The 25,888-nt window shown below is 39.9% G+C and overlaps 1 protein-coding gene across 2 annotated transcripts in view; it reads left to right on the top strand.

Annotated features, from left to right (window-relative positions):
• The window catches only part of LOC126402670 (rho GTPase-activating protein 42), an 84,942-nt gene extending 60,746 nt beyond the window's left edge, over nt 1–24,196 (top strand). Inside the window, exons 5-25 of one of the 2 annotated variants that reach the window (XM_050064836.1) lie at nt 1,786–1,887; nt 2,129–2,239; nt 3,606–3,710; nt 4,539–4,668; nt 5,050–5,150; nt 5,723–5,832; nt 7,371–7,427; nt 9,791–9,869; nt 10,198–10,237; nt 10,548–10,610; nt 10,743–10,817; nt 11,505–11,589; nt 11,780–11,838; nt 13,000–13,105; nt 13,362–13,521; nt 13,818–13,968; nt 15,935–16,324; nt 16,676–16,832; nt 19,706–19,768; nt 19,868–19,947; nt 20,815–24,196. In XM_050064836.1, coding sequence (XP_049920793.1) covers nt 1,786–1,887; nt 2,129–2,239; nt 3,606–3,710; nt 4,539–4,668; nt 5,050–5,150; nt 5,723–5,832; nt 7,371–7,427; nt 9,791–9,869; nt 10,198–10,237; nt 10,548–10,610; nt 10,743–10,817; nt 11,505–11,589; nt 11,780–11,838; nt 13,000–13,105; nt 13,362–13,521; nt 13,818–13,968; nt 15,935–16,324; nt 16,676–16,832; nt 19,706–19,768; nt 19,868–19,947; nt 20,815–20,903 — 2,313 coding nt within the window. In that variant the 3' untranslated portion in view covers nt 20,904–24,196. The remainder of the gene's footprint in view (nt 1–1,785; nt 1,888–2,128; nt 2,240–3,605; nt 3,711–4,538; nt 4,669–5,049; nt 5,151–5,722; nt 5,833–7,370; nt 7,428–9,790; nt 9,870–10,197; nt 10,238–10,547; nt 10,611–10,742; nt 10,818–11,504; nt 11,590–11,779; nt 11,839–12,999; nt 13,106–13,361; nt 13,522–13,817; nt 13,969–15,934; nt 16,325–16,675; nt 16,833–19,705; nt 19,769–19,867; nt 19,948–20,814) is intronic. The other variant, XM_050064844.1, reaches the window with a different exon arrangement.
• The last annotated feature ends 1,692 nt before the right edge of the window (nt 24,197–25,888 follow it).

The following is a 25,888-nucleotide window of genomic DNA, read 5'->3' as shown; positions in this document are numbered from 1 at the left end:
GGGGGGGGGGGGGGGAGGATGCGTTCACCACATGGACAAACCAACAAACACCTGGTGTTCTGCTAGGGTATCATTACGGTAGCGCTAGTTTATACACGTCCTGCCTGGATCAAAACAAAGCAGGACACTTCGGGGCGACTTAATCAGGCTGGCTCTGCCTCAAAGATTCACTGCAGCTCTGAGTCACTCTCCACTCTTTGGAAGTGTGAAAGAGTTAGTCCAGACGTACGGAGGAGGGTTTTTTTTTTTGTTTTTTTTTTGCAAGGACTTATTTTTTCTTGCTCACACTGGTCAGCAGCGCCGGGAGATTCCTGCTGTGACTGCGGGGCTCTGCTAAACTTAAAGCTCTTAATTTGATGTGATCCCCTGAGTGTGTGTTTGTGTGCATGTGTCTGCGCAGTGGTCGCGAGTGTTTGTGTGTGTGTTGGTATTTTCCCCAGGGCTTCAGTTGTGTGCATGCTCAAAAAATAATGTCACGTCAAAAGCAGTCACAATGGCAGACATTCAGTTCCCTTTGGTTCTCTAATAAAAACCACTCGATCCTTAAGGGAAATTTATTTCCTGTCAGCATGATATCATATTTAATCATATGTTTGTTTTACTTTCCACCTGTTTATTTTCCCTCTTTCTGAATCATGGGCACATACGCAATTGATCCCCCCTCCCTACTCCTGAAAAGATCATTCCAGGGCTAGACACGACAAGAAAGATGGAAATAAGATGCTACTACATGAAATTATCTATTGATTTTTGTGCTGAACGTGTAATAGTTATGAAGGAGGTTACAGTGTCTTGTGGCAAATTCCTCCAGTTTGTTTAACCGCTGGGGGGAGGGAGTCCAGGTTGGGGGGGGGGGGGGGGGGGGGTCGTTGAGGCAGAACACTGTTCTAGGTCATATCAGTAGCTAATAGATTAGACTTGCTAAATTTCAGGGCCATGGGAATGAAAACAAACAAGCAGGATCTGGTTACATCGGCCGTTTCCTCACACTTTCCCCGCCCACACCCTGCTGCCCCTTATTCTGTCTCTCCACCAGCCCCTTTATGAATGTTTGCATAGCGAGATGGGCATTAAGTGGGCAAAGCTTGGTTTAGAGGTTAGACTTGCAGATGAGACACTTGAATGCCCTCACACAGACAGGTTCTCTCTGCTTGGGCTGAGTTTGATTAAGGCCTGCGAAGTGGATCTGTTTTTTTTCGGGTGAAATGTTAAATCTCTTAGTCCATATGCTTTTATAGATGGGCATCTGGCATGAAAAGCCCATTTCCTGTTCCTTCCTCGAAGCCTTCTGGGACACCCTGTCTGAATCCTGGGACTTGTGACTATAGAGCTTGACTTGTCTTTGTAGGTGAAGCATGACAGAGAGGGAAAATGCAAACCGCATCCAGGCAGGCCGGTCTGTGACAGTGCCATATGCATTATGCTATTGATGATATACACTGTTGTGTATTTTTCCATGAACTTCTGTCCCCAGCCGGGGCTCTTGTGAGAATAACAGCGTGTATCGCCCCTGTTGAGAATGAATGGTCCTTATTGACCGCGCCGACATTGTCCACTCATCATTGCGTAGTCATATGCCCCTTTTATGACCTGTAATAATCTATTGACAGAAATTTTAAATGACATGTGGCAAATGGCATGTGAGAATGTAGTTAGACCTCCACCTAGTGGCAGTCCATACAAACACACACACACTAACACACACACACACACACACACACACACATCAGGAAAACAACACATTCGTGGTCATCTTTAAGCCTTTCATGTTTTGTGTCTTTTTAGGAGGGGAAGAAGAAATTCGACAAGGAAACAGAAAAATACTACTCCACACTTGAGAGACACCTCAACTTATCATCCAAAAAGAAGGAAGCATATCTACAAGAGGTAAAACCTAAACACATTTTCTGATGCACCAGCATGTCTTTGAATAATGCTGCTTAATGGTTGGCTGTCTCCTAACAATGAAGATGTTGTTTGCAAGCTTTTCTTTGCTCATTACTTCCCTAAGCACACACTGTGTCCAGGTGGTGATGTAAGCATTAACTCTCTGTCCACACAGCACTCTCCCAGTTTGACCCCGGTCTTTGTTGCGCTACTGACCCTGGTTTTGTTTGCTCATTCTCAGGCTGACACGCAGATTGATAAGGAGAGACAGCTCTTTTATGACGCATCTCTTGAGTATGTTTTCAAAATACAAGAAGTGCAAGAAAAGAAGAAATTTGAGTTTGTTGAGCCGGTAAGAAAAGTATCAGTTCCACATGTTTCTGTGCTTAGTTAGTGCTGGATGCATATTGAGGACGTCATTTCTTTGCCTGTGTTACTGTATATGTAGTTAAAAGATTAGTTTGAGTGGCACATAATTAAAATAGCACAGAATCTTTGATGATGGAAGTGGCTTTTAAAACGTCTGTTGTCTCTTGAAGACATGCGCAATTATACATCTCTCACAGGTATATGTCTAAGTTTGTATTCCACACGTTTGTCATCTTCATCACAAATTCTCTGTAATGTAGTCGATCCATTTGGGGAAGGTAGTGGGTAAAATTAGATGAATTGGTTGACAAGCAAAACAAGACGAAATGCAAATCAAAGCCTCTATAAAAGCCTCCACCTTACAGATACGTGGATTAAATTCTAACATCTTCAGCAGAGAAGTTACCGGGAAACATTAAGTTCTGTAGGTGTAAAACGTCTGGGAACGTGAGATTGGAGCAGAGTGAATGTTTAAAAAAAAAAAAAACACTTCCATTTGTTTACACCCACTGGCAGCTCACCCAGAACCCAGGCCAGAAATGTAAATCTCCAGGCCCCAGGTAGTGGTGAGGAAAATGACAAGGCTCAACCTTGCCTGTGATGAATCTTGGCATAGATAAGATGGTTCATCCTTGAACATTTGATATACCAAGCCTCATCCTAGAAATAAAATCAGTAGGTGTGTTTGAGGATTTGACTGAGAGCAGCTCTGTGTTTACAGGATCCTCCATGTTAGAGATGGGATCAGTTTTCCCTCCAACAATACTGCCACTGCTTTTTTTTCCCTCCCCACAATGGTCAAGGATGTTTGTGTGTTATGCACAAAGTAAGATCAATATCCGTCAGTCGTAAAGAACTACAACTTTCTGAAACTTTTTTTTTTTTGGCCTCTCAGGTGCAATATTCAGTGTTACAAGTTGGAAATATTTAATTTAGTCAGATTTGCTTATTCATTTTTCTACAGAGTAAAAATGGTGTTTAGGAGAGGTAAATTATATTTTAACTAACAAAGCAATATATACATTATAATTAGAGTCTGACTCCAAAAGTGGATCACACAGGGTGATTGAATGATAGCACAGAATTAAAGGGAATCTATATTTTTTAGGCAATAGTATTCTAATTAAATCCATGGTTGAAGTATACAAATCACTGCAGACAGGATTCCCCACGTTTTAGAGACACTGCATGATAATTGTGTGATTATGGTAGTGATTATCGTCTCTCGTGTACAAAATGGAACATTTTATGTTGTAACGTACCTTTTGAAAATGTGCTCTCTCATGTGAATTAGTAATCAAGCTCTATATTAACTCAGTAAATCACCCTTAAATATTGTTCCTCTCCAGCTCCTGGCCTTTCTGCAGGGCTTGTTTACATTCTACCATGAAGGATATGAGCTGGCTCACGAGTTTGAGCCGTACAAACAGCAGCTCCAGTTCAACCTACAGAACGTAAGTCTCAACACCTCAGGGGTTGTACACAAAGGCAACCAGCCACGTAATCACATTCTGCAGCTTATCATACCCCGATATAACAAGCAGAGCTTTCACAAATGGATAGGTGTGTGATTAAATGAGATTATTTGCTGCACAGAGGATCAATATTTTCAGTGTTGTATCGCAGGCAGTTACCGCGGGCCATTTAATGCTACTGTGTCCAAAAGAAAGTGTTGGAATTGGGAGTAAAACTACAGCTGCTGCCATGCCCTCTCCTTCCATCACCGTGACCTCACCACTTGCAGCCTGAGGGCTCAAATTTCTCTCTGACCCAAAATGTCAGCGCCATTGCCCTGACAATTTCCACTCCGTAACCCTCTCTCCATGTCCTCAGATGCAGAGGGCTCTAATAGGAGCAGGAGAAGGTGAGGCTGTCTCAGCATCTCTCTTGTAGGGGATATGAAGCTGCCTCATCCTGACCTTTTTGCTTTCAAAAAAGAGGATTCCTGGGAGTATTAACAATTGAGTCTCTGTCCTAATTTTGGATCACCTCAAGAGCCTTCTTCCAATATAAATTCAGTGTATTTGAATTAGATGCTGCGTTTGTATTTCCAAACGGTTTGCCAATGTCTTCTTTCCCCCAAGGTGTTCTCATGCTTTTGCACAAATGTGAAGCATTTGTCAGATGTTTGATGTTTTTTCCTTTATTTGTTTCAGCCCGTTCCTTGATGTAGGCAAAATAAACGTACTTGAGATGAAAAATTGCAAGGGGAAAAAAAATGCAGCCTCACAAGACTTTCTCTGTTAATGCAATTATAATCCAATCCTGCATTTTCTGCGCAGACACGAAACAACTTTGTGAGTACTAAGCAGGAAGTGGAGAAGCTGATGAAGAGGATAAGGTCTGCAGATCAGGACTATAAACCTCCAGGCCAGTGGACGATGGAAGGCTTCCTGTACGTCCAGGAGAAACGTGAGTCTTTTCTGGCCGGGCTCCCAGCCAGCCAGGCCCTCACACACACACACACACACACACACACACACACATCACCTCACTTAGAAGTGCATGGTTTTACATCCATCACCATAAACATGTCTTGAGTTTTCCCAGGCCTCTGCAACGGAGATCCTCTCACACAGAGCTCATAATTCATCCTGTTTACCGATTCACTTTGATGTGCTCTCAAACAAGGGGGCAGATACCCAAATGGTAGATTTTTATCAGCAGTGATAAACAACATTTGATTTATCACACATTAATTGCGAATTGATTTTCAGAAGTCTTTCCAAAAGCCTGCGATTCTGAGAAAAACATTTTGGCTCAAGAACTATTTTCCTCCTTTTTCTGTCCTAGGTCCCCTGGGATGCACTTGGACACGTCACTACTGCACTTACGAAAAAGGCAGCAAGACCTTCACCATGAGCAACACTGAAAACAAGTCGGCCGGGAAACAGGTAGTTGAGTGTAGTTTTGTTTTGTTTGGTTTTGTTTTAGTTCAGTTTAGTTGCACATACAGATGATAAAAGCTGAGAAAAGACTGAGCAAGTCTAGTCTGTGTGGGTGAAACAAAGAGCTCCCTCGAGGCTTATAAGAATGTCTCACCCCGAGGGAAAATAGGAGAAAAAAGTCAAGATGACAGGACTGTGACTTGGGAACAGAAAACGAAAGACTTGTTAACTCAAGGCGGACAAAAATGGTTCAAAGATAGCAAAATCCACAAATAACTAGAAAGAGGAACTCAAGGAAGGGAAATAACCTTTTTAACAGAGAAAGTTTGGCTGTCTTTGCACTTTCAGAAGAGTGAAAACTTCATGAGACTTCATATAGATAGAATAATCAAGTTCTAATTATTTCACACAACAAACTGCCACCATCCTATTATTTCCTACATTTATTAACATGATCATTATATTACTGTTTTTAGACTTGTAGAATTGAAGATGACGGCTTTACAAGTGCGTTCAAACTTTTGTCATTTTTTTTCCATTTCAGTTCATTTATTAATGTGTGGTATGCTTATTTTTAGAATGGGCTTGTTCTGAACCAGCCGGAGATGTACAAGCTCAAGTCCTGCATTCGAAGAAAAACAGACTCCATCGACAAGCGATTCTGCTTTGATATCGAAGTGGTGGAGAGGTCTGTGACTGTCCGAATTATCTGCATGCTACCAAAAATGTCTTATCACTTACATGGACTGAAAACATACACAAAACATGATTAACACTGTTACCACCACCTCTAGCATATCATGAATTTTCCATAATTAGAAGAGTGAATTTGAAGAAAACAACTAGAAGAAACATTACACTACACCAAATTCAGTATCCAAAAATCAGCATGTACCGATTTGTTCCATTTCATCTTAAAGGGTAACTTGGTATTTTCAAACCTGGACCCTATTTTCCCTTGTTTTCTGTCTAAGTGACTAATGGGAACAACAGTTTTTGAAACTGGTCCAGTACTAAGCGAGAGGAGTGCAGCCAGCAGCTGTGAAACAGGTTTCAATATAACCACTTGGGGCATTTGTGCACTGTTAATTGACTTCCACTAGAAGTGCTTGTTTTTGCCACTGACAGGCTCAGGTTGTTATGTGTGTCTGACACTATCCTTGTCTCTATCCCTACAGAGATAGACCATTTAGTTGAAGAGTAATTGCCTTTTGTGTTTAACCAGAAACGGCCCCTAAGTCACCATCACCGAACCCACCAGACTCCATTTAAGAAAACATTAATTCTAGCGTGTATAGAGCCAGCATATTTTCACATCTGATTGGGTGAATTAAGGGTATATTTCAACCAAACCAGAGTTGGTGATTGTTGGAACAATGGAAAGACAAACCAAGATGTGTTCTGTGAGTTTCTGTTGACTTCTAATAAAGTGTTTCTTATACTGATAAAATTATTGTTTCCCCAAATGGAGTCTGGTGGGTTTGGCGATAGGCAATTTTGTGGTGGTTTCTGGTGAAAAAAATGGTCTTACTCTATAAAAAGAGGTCTGTCTCTCTAGGGATCCTCTCCATAATGTTGCCAGACACTTAGAATAATAATCTGAGCCTGTCAGTAGCAAAAATAAGCCTACCTTTAGTGGAAATAAAGTGATTTACAAAAATTGTTGCTCCCATTAGTTAAACATGGGAGAATAGGCTCCAGGTTGACAAGAACCAAAGTTACCTTTTAGTACACTGTACACTATCCTGCCATCTGGTAAAATTGTGTAAATTGTAATAGTTACCATGGCATTGCTTTTGTGATTTTACATTTTGAAGTTTAACTATAGTCTGAACATGTTTTTTTTTTGCCAATAGCTGTTATCAAAGCTGAAGTCAGCCACAAGGAAACAGTGATGAATTTATGATTTTTACAACTAACCTATTTGAAGATTTCTGAATGGCATGTGGGATTTTTTTGTTCTCATGCATTTTGTGTTCTATTGAACCCAGCTGATACTGGCAATTAACCTAGATTATCATGGGAGTACTCAGCATTGCAAGTTCAGGTTTGATTAACATCTTGAAAGACTCCCTGTTTACCAGATGTTTTCAGCTCTGTTTGTACCCTGCATGTTCCTTAAATCCCCTCCCTCCCAAGCGCCTGTTTGTTGTATGTCCACAACATCCATATTTTCCTCTATTATTGAACCCATTCCGTCTTTTCTCTGTGTTCATGTCAATGTAGAAATGACATCTATCGTGGAACTCTTTTCAGACCGCTTCAGTTTTTCTGTAAAGTCCGGTATGTGAACTGACCAGTGCTGCCCTCTCAGAGCAGTTGCATGTGCTGCATGTGTGCTGCTAATCGTATCATTCACTCACTCTCAAATCCAAACTCTCTAATGAAATACTGTTGCCTTCTTAGCACTTCACAAAATCGCTTGGCCAATATGGGTTTAAGGACACAGACATAAATGATTTCTACTTGTCCACAATTACTCAAATAATACACTGATTTATGTCATTCTGAGAACCAATTGATCATTTTGCCTCTCCTTAGAAGTTTGAAATCTTTTCACTGGATGAGAACATTCATAACTAATTTATATGTAACATTGCACTGGAGAAAGGGGGTAAGGGATTGGCCGAAGATCAAACACCTTCAAGTTGGCCGCCCGCTGCAGAACAGCGGATGAATTGATCAAGTCAGACGTTAGCAGAGCTTGATACAAGCTCATTATTGTGATGTGCGCTTCAGAACATAGAGCAAGCTCATCACTGTGCGTTATTGTTGCACTGCACCAGCGGGGCCGGCACGGCTCACCCTTGGCGAGTGTTGCTGAGCATGGACAATAACTGCAGTTTATTTGCAAGACAACTCATTTATCATAAACGGCGATGCCCCAAGGTGCTTGTTCCAACCACAAGGACAATGTGGGCCAAGCTCCAGTCAGCTTCAAGCTCATCCATTCATCCTCATTATAATAAACATGCTGTTCCACCTAAAGCCACGCCAGAACCGGGCCAACCATCTCCAAACCTCATTTTTTAAAGGGTTGGTTAAAAACAAATTACTAAAGAGGTATTCAGCCATGCAAATGAATTTATTTTTATTTGCCCAGATATGAGATATCCACGCCTCCACCCCGATAAATAGAATTTCATTTGTGGTGCTCAGTGCAATGAAAACATGATAAATGGACTTGCATTTGTGTAGCACCTTTCTAGTCTTCCGAACACTCAAAGAACTTTTACACTATATGCCATACTCACCAATTCACACACACATTCATACACTGATGGCCAACCATACAAGGTGCCAGCTGCTGCTCAGTTAAACATTCACACACAGATGGCACAGCCTAGGGAGTAATTTGGGGTTGAGCATCTTGCCCAAGGATACTACGACATGTGGACCAGAGGGGCCAGGGATCAAACTGCTGATCTTCTTCTGACGACCAGCTTTACCTCCTGGACCACAGAACTAGAGATTCGAAACTAGACACCATCTTGCAAAATAAATGTGGGCCAGGGCTAGTGAAGTGAAGTGGCAGTGCCAATGGCCCCTTTCTTACTTCGAGCTCCTTGCACCCATCTTCAAATTTGCCCTTCATCTGGTCTCAACTACACACCTGTGAAGTTTTCTGAGTGCATCTTGCACTGTTGCGACGATATCCAGACAGACTGATATATTAACACCTGCTATCATACTTAAAATGGCTTCTGTGGTGGACCACACTTTGCCACGATGACACACACACACTCACTCACAAGGTGAAAACAATACCAGGCGTCGCTGTGTGTCACGCTTGGTAAAAATGTTATTTAATAAGTTCACCAGCAATTTGTCTTTGTAGAAAGAGTGTCCCTGATACTCTGGATAATCCACAGACCTCACTGTCAAGATTTTTTGTCATAGGGACTTCAGCTGAAAGCACTTTCAAAGAAAACTAATAACACTGGGTCACTGTTTCTGAAAAGATGTGCCGCTTTTGAATCGTTTAAATGTTTTCAGTGTTGTGAGCATCGCAAATAAAATGCCTTCCATTGTCACTGTATTGGAGGGTGGAGGCATCAATATCACAGATATCTCAAAATGAATCCAAAATGATCCGCATGGCGAGATACCACCAGAGTTAACATTATGAGGTTTTTTTTTTCTTTTCTTTTTCATAATGTGGTCAGTATTACCAGTTAATCGCAACGCATGCAACCTGACATGGCTCCATGCTAGTACTAACTATCACTACTGGGTGGGGGTTTTTGTTTTTGTTTGCCGGTATCATCATCACATAATGCAATCATTAGGTTAGTACATCATGTAGCAGTGCTGTGTATCAGCTGCAGATAATGCTCAGAGCAGTTACACAGTGAGGTGAGACGTGAGACAGCAGAACTGCTAGTGTATGCATGTTGGGTGCTAAAAAAAAAAAGGAAAAAAAAGTAACTACTGTAATATTAAGCACATGTAGCATTTAATTGGGAGTGGAATGTGAAGCACCAAGCCGACCAAGGGCACAGTTTGAAGTCCAGCATTTGCACACAAGCTATTTTAGTCACACTAGTCCTTTTATAGTGGTCTCAGCCAGTGTAAACAAGGTCTGTCCAGGGGCCCCGAGGCAATGAGATCAGACTGAGACCAGCTTTTCTCTGAAATCTTTCCAGGCATGGCGTTATGACACTGCAGGCACTGTCAGAGTCCAACAGAAGATTGTGGCTAGAAGCCATGGATGGCAAGGAGCCGGTGAGGAACTCTGCCTGTTTGTCTCTGAAATATTCAGTCTGGGCTGGCTGCTGTTTGGCCAGGATGTTTTTTTAGTTATTTGTCTGACAAGAAAACAATACCCAAAACTGAATTATTTGTCACTGGCACCCTCTTCTGGTGGGTTCACATCAAGTTCTCATAAGAAACCATGACCTCACCATCGCCTTGTGCTAATAATAGGACAGACCACTTAAGGCAGAGGGTCACTGGGAAAAACTGTGCAGCATCATTCTCATCTTTTAGGGATGTTGTTCAATTTAAACCAGAGTCCCTTAATGTAATAATGACTTTTGTAAACTTTCCCTAGATTTACAACCTGCCGGCCATATTAAGCAAAAAGGAAGAAAGTAAGTGTGGTTTTTTTTTCATGTTTCCAAACCACCTTCATCACTGAAATTCATACATTTAGCTTTCTAAGACTGGAAATAAAATCCCCAACACGCACATCAAACGCATACATTGTTACCTAGCCATCTCTGTTCATTAACACAATTACTTGACATACACCCACTCAGCTGACATAGCAGAGCCTTCCAGCACAGAGGTTGTATCTTATTAGTCAGATCCCAAGCATAGGGGAGAGCTTGTTATTCCTGCATGATGCGTGGTTAACCTAGACAGTAATTGACGTGTCAACCCTGTTCTCGTGTTGTACAGCATTTCTTAATGAGGCGGGCTTTAACTTCGTAAGGAAATGCATTGACCTGGTGGAGAGCAGAGGTGAGGCGTTTAAATCTCTCAGCTTTCATCTGTCAAACACCATGCCTGGCTGTGATTATGAATAACAATGCATTTCATTCATTAAATAAACAGAAATCTTTGCTCCTTGCTCCTGTTTATTTTGCCATGCAGGCATTAACACAATGGGACTGTACAGAATTGGAGGGGTCAACTCCAAAGTGCAGAAGCTGATGACCACAGTCTTTTGTAAGTAGCTTTGAAATCAGAAAAAAATAACATATTTTCCCACCCACAGCTCAGTAGAATAGAAATGCGGTCTGTGTTTAAACATACTTGAGCCAAAACTAGTATTTCCAGTGTTTATCAAGCTTTGAATTATATTTTCTGTCTGTTTAGAATAAATCTTTGTTCTGTATACACAGCATTAAATGACATTCTCACATGCCGTGCAGCAAAACTAACAAATAGATAATTATGTCATTTCCAAATGCCTGATTGACCATTTACTCTTAGCTCTACTTTCTGAAAAGCTCATTTTTGACAACAATCTCAAGTTGAATCCTGAGCTTCAGCAAACACACTGTGACTCCTCAGAGTGAGGAAAGAGGTCCTCCTTGTGGTGTGACAGTGTAACAGCCATCTGGCCTCAAGTTACTCTGTCATTACATTATTAGATGACCCATGGTAATCTTGTTTGATTACATATAAACAGGAAGTGTCTCCATGATTTATTAAATTCTCTCTCAGGCTTGATCTCCATATCTGTGAGACACCGCGCTTTATTTCACATTCTCTTCTTGAGTCTCTCAGCACAAGACGCAGTCAGTATTTTTTAAAGCCCATTTAAGCAGCCTGTCAGGTCGTATTGGTTTCCTCACAGTTCACAGCTCACTCGTCGTGGTGCTATAAAAACATAAAATGTGTTTCCAATAGCATCCAAGGCACCTGTGGATATGGACCTGGATCCAGAGACGTGGGACAACAAAACCATCACCAGCGGGCTGAAGAATTACCTCAGGTCAGCTCGCCCCGCGAGATGCGTGTCCTTAGCTTTCAGGAATCACCATTACCTCCATAATGCCTCTTTGAAACCTCTCTGGTGTTAGTCATGCATCGAGCGCTGCCAGTGACTCACAAAGGAGGGTGGCTGCATTCAAAAGACCCCTGTCACTCAGAAATAAATGACAACTGTTCTCTGTATTCACCAGGTGTCTCTCTGAGCCTCTAATGACCTTCAAGCTCCACAAAGATTTTATCATGGCTGTCAGTAAGTTCTGAAATCTACCTACAATGGCTGTAGATAGTTAGTTATGATACAATATGTATTTTACAATGCATTATTTTAATGTTTTACATGAAAGAGAGACTCTAAAAGGTACGCTATGCAGGATTGTCAGTTACTGTTGTAACTGTGAGACTGGAAACCAACCCCAGATTCACACTCTTTTGGCGTTTCACCTCGCTTTAATTGGGTTTATTCTGCGCTGTGTCCCCTGCGTGCCTGCTGATTATGGTCTAGCACCTGCTAACTACCTTTTTATAAACTTCAACCTCACCTGAGTGCTGTGGGGGTGCACACCCATAAACCTTCCAAACACAGAAAATAAGAAGAAATTAAGAAAACACAGCCAGAGGGTAAAGTCTCTGCAGAAAAATACACCATCACACACTTCTAGTGAGTCATAAGTGATGATTGAGATGGACTACTTTGCATGAGTCTAGATGTTTTTTTTAGGAAAATCCTGCACAGTATATCTTTAAGTGAGCAGATCATGGTCAAATTCAAGACCAGTAATGAAGCATGCACATCTGTTAAGGATTTGTAAATTGTATTTGTGCCAAAAGACGGCACATTAGACTCTGAATTTTCTGTAATTTAGGATTTGTTTTGATGCGACTGAATTTGTCTCACATATTGTGAAATTCCTTCCAACTTTTTAGAAGGGAATTAAATTTCAAATGAACTGCACTTCAGATGTATTCATTTCAAATGAGACAGCTTTGTGGGCGCTACGTTCAGGCCCTGACAGGCCCATAATTAAATAGTTTCCATCTCCGAAAATGGCTACATGCCATGTGCATCACATAGCTCTCGTTTGATGTCAGATTGACCAGTTAAATTGCTTTAGTCTTGACTCATTTGCTTTTTTCCACACCTCTGGATATAGAGTCATGTTGAATGTGAATTTGAAGGACTGAATTTGGCATGTTTGGAAGTTAATATATAACTTTTGTTCATATTGGCCGGACATTACTACGTCAATATAGTAATTGCAATAGAATATTCTGTTACTCTGATCACAGGCACTGTAATACTTATTGGACTGATCTAAAATATTACCATTCTAAAAGTCAATAACTGGCAGCTTTGAGTGTGTGCCAGTATATGAACCTCTTGATCAATTTATATCCATTTGTCTTTCCTCAGAGTCAGATGACCAGAACTACAGAGTGTGTGCTGTTCATGCTTTGGTTCATAAGCTGCCCGAGAGGAACAAGGAAATGCTGGAGCTACTAATAAAACACCTTGTCACGTACGTATTCCTGTAATGAATCAGTTACACTGCAGCCTTGAAAAAAAGAGGACAGCCCTATGAGCGAAGATAAAAATTGCTGAAACTGATTAAATTGTCTTCACAGTTCGGGGACACCGTAATGGATTTGTAGGTGTCTCTAAAACTGTCAGTAGCTGGTGAAGAACAAAACTGTCACGACATGGTTAAGAGTTTTCATTATGAGCAGAAAAAGTGCATCTTATATTTGTGTGACAACCGTGTCCTCCACCTGCAGGGTTTCCATGCAAAGCCAGCTCAACCTGATGACAGTGTCCAACCTGGGTGTCATCTTTGGGCCCACCCTGATGCGGTCACAAGAGGAAACTGTGGCCGCCATGATGAACATCAAGTTCCAGAACATTGTGGTGGAGATACTTATCGAGAACTTCAAGAAGGTGAGAATGTGAATACCTCTGGGTGTATTGTGACTTGCAGCAAGTTCAGTGCAACCAGAGATACAAAGAGACAGCTACATCGATATGAAATATTTTGCTCATCTCTGATAGTTGTAAAATTTCTTGAGTGTTGCAGTAAACATGGTAATTTCATCCAACTCTATACAAGGTAGTAAGAGCCGTAAAATATTGGTAACAAACTTCATAAATGATTTAAATACCAGTCTGTATCAGTAAGGAATACACAGACTGTGTAGTTGTGTTGACTAATCAATGCCCCTTTCGGGACCTTCCAGATCTTCCACCAGCCCCCGGACCCCAATGTGCCCCTGCCCCAACCCCAGAGCCGGCCTGGCTCTCGCAGGAGCAGGGCCATCTGTCTGACCACGGGGCCCAGGAAGCCCCGCAGCCTCTACACTCCGACACTGTGCCTGGCAGACGCAGAAAGTGAGTACCAAAGCAGTGATTACCACCACAGGTCATCACACCACCATTTCCCTGTTGGTGGCCTTTAATATCTCCGAGACATCTGCACACACTGTCTCACCAAATTTCATAATGACTCACCTCATATTAGCTGGTTTTTCAAATAATTTTCTATTGAAAGCCAGTAAACCTTTCAGAGGAATTTTATGCCCTCAGACAAAGGTTTTTTCTCTGAGCCATAAAGTCACTACAATATGGAAGCGTATCTTAGTCAGTGTGATTAAAAAAAAAGATCCTGTAAGTCATTACAGTAAAAACTTTCTCAAAATAATGACTTAATATCTCAAAATATTAAAAACCAAAATTAAGTCATTATTTTGAGATATTCAGTCATTATTTTTGAGATATTGGGTCTTTATTTTAGTATGCTGTGTTATTATTTTGAAATATTATGTCATTATTTTGAGAAGGTTTTCCATTAATGTAAGATACCAAGTCAACCAGTGCCCCAAGGGTTAAGATATTAAGTCATTATTTTTTGGGGGGGGGGGATTTGAATATTGGGTCATTATTTTGGAACATCAGGTTATTATTTTGAGATGCTAAGTCATTATTCTGACATATTAAGTCATTGTCTTTGAGATATGAAGTCATTATTATGAGATACTAAGTCATTATTTTGAAAAAAACATAATTATTCTGAAATATTAAGTCATTATTTTGAGATATGAAGTAATTTTTGTGAGATATTAAATCATTGTAATAAGATATTAAGTGATTATTTTGAGAAAACTTTATTTTTTTGAGATACTTAGCCATTATTTTTGAAATATTAAGTCATTATTTTGAGAAAACTTCATTATGAGATATTAAGTCATTATTTTTAGATACTAAGTCATTATTTTGAGAAAACTTCATTATTATGAGATATTAGGTCATTATTTTAGATATTAAGTCATTATTTTGAGAAATGAAGTCATTATTTTTGAGATACTAAGTCATTATTGTGAGATACTAAGTCATTGTTTTGAGAAACTAAGTCATTATTTTAGATATTAAGTCACTATTTTGAGATATGAAGTCATTATTTTTGAGATACTAAGTCATTATTTTAGATATTAAGTCATTATTTTGAGAAAACTTCATTATTTTGAGATACTAAGCCATTATTTTAGATATTAAGCCATTATTTTGAGAAAACTTCATTATTATGAGATATTATGTCATTATTTTTGAGATATTAAGCCATTATTTTGAGAAAACTTCATTATTATGAGATATTATGTCATTATTTTTGAGATATTAAGTCATTATTGTGAGATACTAAGTCATTATTTTAGATATTAAGTCACTATTTTTGAGATATTAACTCATTATTTTAGATATTAAGTCACTATTTTAAGATATTAAGTCATTATTTTGAGATACTAAGTCATTATTTTTCAGATATTAAGTCATTATTGTGAGATACTAAGTCATTATTTTGAAAAAAACGTCATTATTATGAGATATTATGTCATTATTTTGAGATACTAAGCCATTATTTTGAGAAAACTTCATTATTATGCGATATTATGTCATTATTTTGAGATACTAAGACATTATTTTGAGAAAACTTCATTATTATGCGATATTATGTCATTATTTTGAGATACTAAGTCATTATTTTGAGATATTAAGTCATTATGTTGAGATACTAAGTCATTATTTTAAAATATTAAGTAATTATTTTAGAATATTATGTCAATATTGTGAGATATTATATAATGACTTAATATCTCTATCTCTAGAATAATTAGAAGTGATAAAGTTTGTCATTATTTTGAGATACTAACTCATTAGTCTGAGCAAGTTTCTTGTTATAATGACTTAAGTTATTTTCTTTCTTCATCCCATTGGTGTAAACAGGCTTCCTTACTGCAGTCACTTCCTCACTCAGCAGGTTTTAATGAGGGCTTTGTGTGCCTCTTCTCTGGTCCCTGCATAGGTGACACTTTTAGCAGCAGTCCAAGCAGTACCCCCATGGGCAGCATGGAGTCTTTGTCCTCCCACTCGTCTGAGCAGAACAGCTCCTCCAAAACAGCTTCCTCTGCTCCGGTCAAGGACAAGTCGCTGCTGGACCTCCGCCGAACGCCATCGCAGCTCTCGAATGGCCCCAGGAGTGCTGTGTGTGTCAGCAGCCCAGATTCCAGCTCCAGGGAGGACGCAGGGCGTACAGATGGAGAGTCGGAGGACGCTCTCAGCCTGTCCTCAGTCAGCACGGCACCCAGGCTGTCCCCTGCCCCCAAAAAGGCCCCTCACTGCCGCATCGACCTCAGGCCAACACTGCTGAACCGCTCAGCTGCCCCCTCTCTGAAATCACTGCATATATCTGAAGGTAGGATAATCACAGAGTAATGCCGCTTTAAGCTTGCCTGGCATTACTTCATTGATTTTGTTTCCCTTGCAGTAATGAAGTGGAAAGAATCCTCATGAAAGTGTCATTTCCAGGACAGAATTCATAAACTAGATAGTTATATTGTCACAAGTTATTCCTCCAGGATTTAATACTTTCAAAGACTGACATCTCCTCGACTTCAGCATAATTTAAGCAGCAGTGTGAAAATATTATTTACATGACTCATTTCAGTTACGTGCTGTGCTGTGTGAGCTGCTTTAATATCAAACTTTAATGTCTTTATTTCATTCACAAGGAGGCAGGATTTATTATTTGCATGCCTCCCTCTAGGCCACAGAAGCTGCTCTGGATCTGTCCAAAGTCTGTCAACACTGGAGCCCAAAGAGAGTTTAAAGCCGACCGAGCACCCAGACCTTCCACCCAAACAAGTGACCCGCTGCAGGATGGACACCTCAGTCAGCAACGGCTACCAAAGACCTGGCTCAGTGTAAAAATCTTATCATTTTGCTCATCTAATACTAATGACAAGGATGCCAACTACAGTGTAATGCCACCTTTGAAATCTTATCTTGGGAACATTGTAGTCATTATTACTCGCCTAAAACCCAGTGTTGAGTAGGAATAGGAACTGAGAACCAGTTCCAAATTGTCCGATGCTATAATTAATCCACAAACCAGAGCAGAATGTTTCCGGTAGTGACCACCGCTACTTGCTGTTGGCTGTATCATTTCCTGTAGCCTAAATGTAGCCTAAATATCACAATATGAAATGTGTTTTCTGCCTAAAAAGTACAAACATAGGAAGACAACAAGTACTGACACATCTTTCACCCATGAACCACCCGCCCAAAATCCACGATATTTTCTAACAAGCTTACTCAAACTGTTTTTTCTTCTCTTTTCATTTTTATTTACTGTAATTTTGCAAAATAGTGTTCTTTTGCTTCCTTGTTCAGCTGAAAGAAACTATCAGCTTCTGTCATGGGGAAATACTGCACTTGCTCTTTGACAGGTCCATTCATGTTTTTTGTCTCTGTTGAGGAAGCATGTCCTAAAGTATAACTACTACTAACCAGAATGCAATGTGCCATGACATTGTTGCCTATCTTCTATAAGCCTCTGGGGACAAGGCCAATATTTCCGGAGATCTAGTGTAGCAAGCGGATATCTGGGACAAGGCTTTGTCATGGGAATCGTACGCCTCCGAGCTGATCAATTTTTTTTTTTTTTATCAATGTCAGCATGTTTTTTCTATCAGTTGCACACCGCAGGTCATTGACATCGAACTCATGCATTTACGCTTATGGAAACTTGCAACAAGATTCATGACATAGACGAAGAAATGGTCCAAAGCGTGGCTCCATTTCACATAGAAAGTTGGCAACAGTGCTGCTGCTTCTCCTGACTGACTTGGTCAATCCATGTGAAATTTGGCACAGTGGTAGAGGGTCATGGGAGGATGCAAATGAAGCAATATTGCATCAATTAGCCAAAGGGGGGCGCTATAGCAACCGATTGAAATTGCAAACTTTGAATGGGCATATCTTATGCCCCCTATGTTGTAGATATGAAACTAGATTTTCCGCCATTTTGAATTTTTGGAAAAACACTTAAAATCGATCTCTTCCTACGAAGTTTGANGGGGCGCTATAGCAACCGATTGAAATTGCAAACTTTGAATGGGCATATCTTATGCCCCCTATGTTGTAGATATGAAACTTTGCACAGAGATGCCTCTCCTCATGAGGAACAAATTTGCCTCAAGAGCCCATAACTTCCGGTTTTATAGATTTTCCGCCATTTTGAATTTTTGGAAAAACACTTAAAATCGATCTCTTCCTACGAAGTTTGACCGATCTGCATGAAACTCGGTGAACATAATTTAGGGACCAATATCTAAAGTTCCCTCTTGGCAAAAGTTGGAAAACTTACTAAAACTGAGCTTCTATAAGGCAATGACTTTAACTATCTGCCTTTCAACGTGCTACCTCAACTACTAATATACAGTTTTAGCCCACTAACTATCCCACTATTGGCAATGGTACTACTGTACTTTCAATAAAGCAATCATACTATCAAATTCACAAAAACTCTGTCTGAATACATCAATCTTCTTAATTGGTTCAGTTGACTATTTAATCTGCAATTTCCTATGACCTGTATCCCAAACACACAATGTGGGCAACTGGGCACTCAATGGGTATGGACTAGTTAACAACAAAGGGCAAAAGGTAAAGCAGTAGCGCCAAACATTCAGTGGTCTTTAGTTCTCAAATGTGAGGATTTGCTGCTTTTCTTTGTTTAATATAACTGTAAATCTCTTGTCTTTGGGTTATGGAATGTTGGTCTGAGAGAACAAGAGATTTAAAGCCGTTGCCTTGGCTCTAGGAAAATGTAAAGGTCATTTTTCATTATTTACTGACATTTTACAGCCAAAATGATTCACTGACTGTACAAAAACAAAACCAGCCACATCACTTAATAATGAAATTAATTGTTGATTGCTGTCCTCTGATCCCTCTGATAGTTTGTGGATAAACACAGTATAAGGGCAGTGTGTACAGGTGCGGTTTCATGTGCCCTCATAAAAAAGCTGCACGTCAGTGAGGCTTGAGGACAGCAGTTCACAGCAACATTTCTTTCTGTCTTCCTCCCTCTCTCTGTCTATCCCCTCTGAGTCGTCAGCCTCCTCCTTCGTCTGTTTATGAGCATTGAGCATTGAGAGGTCTCTGAGATCAGATGAGTATGTGTTAGGCGATTTATGTCTTTTCCTCTCTGGTGGGAGAGCTGGCTTTAATTACGCGCTGCCTGCTCTGGGGTTGATGTGACCCAGCAGCAGTCTGCACTCCCGGGACAAATAGATTGTTTGACTTGTCATGTCTGAGAAGCCAGTCTCACAGTCTCTCAAGTAGTTTCCTTGTATAGCACCCAACCAGCTCGCCCTAGGCTCTGCTGTCCTCTTGACTCTGAGGTTGTTGCGCACAGGGTCAAGTGCAGCCTCGTTATGTAGTTTAACTCAATTCAGCACCGTGCTGGAGCTGAGTCCGCCCGGAGGAAGGAAACCTCCCGTATCGTGTCGTTATGCCTTTCACCTCCTTCTAAACAATGAGGCTGGCAGGGCAGGAGAAAGTGAGCAGACTTGTTTTGGAGAAGGTTTAAGTTTCTCTCTCAGGCAACATTCCTGATTTTATAGACAATGATATATTAAAAAAGATAACACAAGTGTTTTCTTTACCCTGATCATCTGATGACAGGGCATATTTTTCTTAGGATGACACAACCAAACACTTTGTTTTCTGTTTATTTTATCCTTGATACAATCAAGTGGACTGAACTCTATTGTTTTTCATACTGTTTCAGGGTCGCTGCCAGAGCCTTGCTTTTTGAGAACGCCTCTTCCCCACAGTCTGTTCCTGTCGGAAGGTGCTGTAAAAACATGACACCATCTTCAGCAGTTTAACCTAATTATCCTCACCCTCATCTCTTCAGATCTGACTTTGCCTGTCTGTGCCACATTTACAGAGACGCCAAGGCCATGTATTCCTGTGAAGCAGAGCACAGCAACGAGCTCAGCTTCCCCCAGGGGGCGCACTTCTCAAACGGTAAGTGGTGCAAGCACGAGACACTCATTATATGCCTCAGCTGATGGTTACTTTGCTGCAGACGTGCTCACAACAGCACACATGCCTCCTTTGCGTAGGCTGACTGGCCGTTTGGATAGTGTACACAGACAGTCTGTTGTGCACTGGCAGCACACAGCAAGGACTTGGCTAATTCCCAGTGTTATGTGGAGGGATAAAATAATTCTGCTCTTAGCGTGACACCCCCATATGCATTGCTAAAGTATAAACAGCCTCGGGATTTTTTATTGCCTCTTGCCTTTTCCATGAGGAGATGACTTGGCCCACAACCAGTGCAGGCAGGTCACTGTAACCTAGTGATGGAAAGCACCAGTGCCTGTTCCCTGTTAACACAGGCAGCGGAGCCAGCAGCCAAACGCAAAAACGTCAACAAACGCTCCCTACCATTTACTTACCAGCAGGCAGAGTGTTTTCATTGCTGTCAACATTAACGGGCCAGTTTTCTCTGCATCCTTATTCAGCATATCTCTGCTGGATTGTTTTATCAGATCATTTTTAAAGATGCTGCTCTTAATTTTGGTGCATCTGAGCAATGATTAACCTTGTTTTTATGGTTTATACTGTATGTGATTAAGCAAGGCGATACTGCTTTCAAGCCTGTATAAATACTCCGTAGGGACCGAATTCAAAGAGCAGCCTGACCCAGAGTCTTTCTCAATCTGCTATAAATGTTTATTTTTCTGCCTAATAGCATCTTTTTTTTCCCCTAAGCCTGGGAAATTGTGTAACTAAATAAAGGCGCAGTCATTCTCATCAGGTTACACAGGATCAAGTGCTCGTTTCTTGCTTCTCTTTGATTTAAGTATTCTCTCTGGTTTTGTCCTGCAGTCTACCCCTCTGTTGAACCAGGCTGGCTTCAAGCAACATTCGAGGGGAAAACAGGTTTAATCCCCGAGAATTATGTCGTCATCCTCTAAAAAGCTGGTAAACATTGCATCTTTGTCATGGTATCCATGGAACAAGAAATAATAATACACAATGTGGCTGGTTGTTGTAATATTATTAATGCTGGTAACTGATATTTCTGCATTTTATGCAGTCTTAGCAGATACCAAGCAGGGTTGTGTTAATAGTGCTAGAAGTCCAAAGATGTACCTCCTTTTTGTAATGACTGTATTGTAAAATGTTTGGGGGAATCTGCAGAGATTCATGCCCGGGTCCCGACCTTTGAATCAACCTACTCCACTGAGTTTGAGTTGGAAAATGAAAGTTGAGTATAACGAGATGACAGTTCTGTCTGATATCAGACAACACAGATTCAGAAGTTAAAGGAATAATTCACCCACAATGATCATTTGTATATCAATCAGTCGTGCTATGTTACTTTGAATTGACCTATGGCTAAGCCACGCCCCCCTCCACTCACTCGGACAAAATATTAACAAGTACACGGCATTTCGCAGTAGGCAATTCATGATTTTTGGGGACATAACGATCAAATTTTGGTGCATCAAAGTGCCACTGAAGTTAAGGTTTTGTTCTCAGAATATGAGAGAAGAATAACAGCCTTTTTACCATCTTTACCAAGAGTGTCTCTCTGTTAGTTTGGTGCTACAGTATTTACACTGAATCATTCAGCATAATGTTTGCCAACCTTTGTTATCTCTGCAACACAGATACGTTAATGGAGCTAAGCTCCAGAAGTTAACGTTAACAGCTAACAATGATGTACGATCACCAAAGTACAAAAACTAGAACAAAATAGGCTAATGAACTCCCAGCAAACAAGGTGACATGATGAACAACGCAGCTAGGAGCTAACGTTAGGCTAACTTTAGCTAACGTTAGCTAGAGATGTTAAAGATAACTTTATATTTCTTTCCAGCAAAGTGACAATATGTTGTTTCAAACACGATGTTGATTTACCTTAGAACAGATGTAGATATCCTTGTTAATCTTATTCACGATGAGTTGATGTTCAACCAAAGGAGACACTTTTCTCGGTTGAGATGTGGCTTCGGAAAGGGTAAAAAATACACCTCGTCAACCAGCCTCTCAGGATACCTTGTGTCGGAGTTGCATGTACCCCATGCACACCATTTGACCATTTTTAAACTTCAAATCTCAGAAAAAGCTCATAAAACCGAACGAAACTGACTTTCTGTAATGCATTTCAATGGACGTCCAGGCAGAGAATGTCTGAGTGTGTGGGAATGGCTATACGCACTATAATTGGCTCATCGCGTTTGAGGGCGGGGCTTAGCCAGAGGTCATTTGGAGAAAACCTTGTTTTAACAGGTTTTTAATTAACAGCCCCGCCTCTTTTACATGAACAAGCTCATGGCTGGATAGGAAAACCCAGAGTTGACTGAACTAGTTAATAACCAGCTTTGTAGTGCCGGTTGTCCAATAGCTATGTTTCCATCCAAAAGTGATACGAATCATTGGGAAATGCGCATTAAAAGAAATACGAATCCTGTGTGTTTCCATTAAATGTACGGACTTTGGTGAAAACTACGAACTTGCGCGAGTTTTCCGCAGAACCAGAAACAAAACAAGTTTCGCATTCTTCTTCTTCTACGTTTGCTTCTACGTTTTCTTCTACGTTTGCTGGTGGTTGGCAACCAGCTTGTAAATGCGTTACCGCCTTCCCGACCCGGAGTGTGGATATCACCATGGAGAGAGGTGCACTATGTCAGACTTAATTCAAACATAACTGTTTCCATCCCCCGTTTTGCGAATCAACATTTTTTCGAATCAACCAAAACCCAGCTAAAGCAAGCGTATTTTAGTTTGTGCGAATCAGGGGATTTTAATTCGAATTTTGACGTTTCCATCATAATTTTCCAATGCGATACTTCTAGATGCGCATCTAAACAGGCTGATGGAAACATGGCTAATGTTAGGGTTAGTCAAGCCAGATAACCAAAAGATATCCTGGGTAAGTTGAACTGGCTTCGTAGTGCAGGCCTCAGCAAAACTATATCAAAACATCTGTTTACAAACTCACACATAACTTGTGCAGTGCAGCCTAATCCAAGTGTCATTTATCCAGTTGTATGCTCAGTGCTTGTGCAAGAAAAACCAAGTTTTCTTTACGAATTCAAGGGACCGTGGCATGACTGATTCACAAATGGTAATTTTGTTGGTTCGGAGTTCCTTTAAGAAGAAATGGATATTATGATATTATTGTTAAATGTAAATATATTACCCATCAACTGCACTGATGTTTTTAGTCCCAGTATTATCCTACAGAAACACAAAAACAATCACATCCAATTTCACAAGTTTTATTCTCAGAAATATATTATCTTTTTTTTAACTTCCCATTCAATCAACACTTTCCTTTCATTAAAGGAAACCTGTAGTTTCATAAACATTTTCTGCTAGCTGTAATAGAACAAACTGTGATTTAAAATAACGATACTAATCTATTAGAATTTAAAAGAAAAAGCATAATGGTTTTGCACCTTATCTTTCATGTTTATGGCCTGTGATCATTGTTCATCCACTGAACCTGCTCACTGCTGCAGCGCACTTTCTGGTTAGCTACACGGTACTGTACTGTACATTACTGCTCATGAGTTCTTCTGTCGTCGCTAATCAAAAATATTTACTTCATGTAACTGTGTATTACTATAAATTATCACACCAAATATATGCAGTATGTAAAAATGTGTTTTTATAATGTCATGAAATGTTCATGAGGTGGAGCTTTCACCTTTCATGCCTCTGTTGGAACTGTACTCTCTGGTACACTGGTGTACCGGTAATAACAACTAGACATGTATCAGATTATATTATGTTAAAGATAGCATTTAATATTTAATTTTCTAGTACTGTTACAACATTTCCAAAGTACAAAGTCCATCATTATTTAAAAGGTTAACTTCAGTGATAATATTTCAGAAAAAGATAAAAGAAAGAAAATAATCAACAACACTTTAACTCCTCAGATATTACAGACTGAACAGACTTTCTCTTGTGACCGAAAATGTATTTTAAAAGGTATTTGAGATCTTGTATACTTGCCAAGATCAGGGCGTTCTTTTCCATTTACATCTTTAAGAATGCGAGGTGGCCTTGGACACTGATGCTGGACTAACACTCCCTTACCGTCTGACTTAGCAGAGGAAATGATATTCATATCCTAAATATGTAACATTTGGCATCCTTTTTTTTTTATATGGCAAGCTTGTTACTTTGCAATCATCTACTGTGTCTTGATGGTGCGTAAATATGTCTTTAAATAAACAGCGTGATTTATTAGACCTGTGGTCCAACTCTTTTGTCACTGTTGATGAGTATAACTTAAGATCGCCGCAGCCATAAACTTGATTGGACACGCAAAACAGACTGAATATTGAGAATGTTTTGTCAGTGCATTAAGTGTTGGAGGGTAAAATACAGTTGTCTTTGTGTCCCTACTTTTAGACAGTTGTGTTTTTCACTGAAAAAAGCTTCTAGTATGATGTTGGTTTCTTCCTATCCATAGCTACATGACAATTTGTTTTAATTGCACAATATTTTTTACTACGTATACCAGAAAAGTTATTTTTGGTCAAAGTGTTTTTGTTTGTTTGGTAAGTGTACAAGTCAAAAACATATTAACTGATGTCAGTTGCATTAAAGTTACAGTAATACCATGTGCAAAGAAGAAAAAGATCAGGGTTTACTGACATGCTGATGCAGACGTTTTTAAAGGTCCAGCATGTAGCCTGACGTGCACCTCCCCAGGAATGTTACTATACATCGCGGTGACACAGACCTCCTGTTTATTTTCGTAAGCTTAAACCATTTCCCTATTTTCTTGTGTTTTAAAGATTAAAAATAATAAATTGTGAAGAAAAAGTAGCATTTTAAGTCTTGTGTGTGATTTATCATGGCTTCATTTGAGTAGAGGAAATCTCTGCTATTCACTAGGCTAATTTATACAATGTAAAATGCCATAGGCTTGTGCTAATAAAGTTAGCATGTCATATTTGTTTAGAAAACATGCTTAGTATAAGACAATTGTTTTGACGGTGAACCTTGTGCGTTGTAATGAAACCGAATTTTGTAACATTACCTTTGTTAAATGTTGCTGCTGTCCCTGTCTTCATTTGAGTAGAGGAAAAGTCCGCTAGCCACTAGGCTAATTTATACAATGTAAAATGCCATAGGCTTGTGCTAAAAAACATTAGCATGTTGTTTTTGTGTAGAAAATGTGTCCAGCAAAAGACAAATACTTTGTCTGTGAATGCTGCGAGTTATAGTGAAACTGATTTGCGTACTTGTCACTTTTAAGCCATGTTTAATTTGTATTTTGGGTGTGTTTTAAATCAACTAAAGTTTACAGCATTTCACAGAAATGCCACGCTGACTAGTATTTTCGAGGTGTAAAGGCGTAGGCCACATGCGTAGATTACAGTGTAGGCTCTACACAGAGCTGATGCACAAGTATATATCCCGCTTTAGGGGGATATATTCGCAGGAATGAAATAGCTTCATCCATGTTGCACCTTTGACAGTAGCCCAGAATGGACAAATGGACGAATTCAAACTGGGAGTTCACGCTTGACACATGGGAGAAGTTTCAGCTGGTTGCTATCTGCAGGCCTCACCACTAGATGCCGCTAAATCCTACACACTGCTCCTTTAAATGGTTTATTTATAAAAATTTGGCACTTTTAAAAACTTTGTCTATGTTAATGAACTACACTCTCTTCGAATCTGTCACGTGCTTCACATAAATGTCTAACTGGGTGTATTTTGATGCCGATTCAGATGTAGATTAAAATCTTTAAGTACATTCTATTATGAAAATAACTCATTGGGGGCATTTTGGTCTTGGCAGAATTCTGTGTTCTAACTGACTCATTTCTAATTAACTTAAGATGGCAGTAATTTGCTATTGGTTGCAAAATTTGTTATTATTATTAAATACTTTACAGATAGTTATTTTCCCAGTTTCTCCTCCCTT

Source organism: Epinephelus moara, chromosome 2 (genome assembly GCF_006386435.1).
Source record: "Epinephelus moara isolate mb chromosome 2, YSFRI_EMoa_1.0, whole genome shotgun sequence".
In the NCBI taxonomy this organism is placed as follows: domain Eukaryota; kingdom Metazoa; phylum Chordata; class Actinopteri; order Perciformes; family Serranidae; genus Epinephelus; species Epinephelus moara.
The sequence above is the reverse complement of the archived record's forward strand: the minus strand, read 5'-3'. Positions and strand labels throughout refer to the sequence as shown.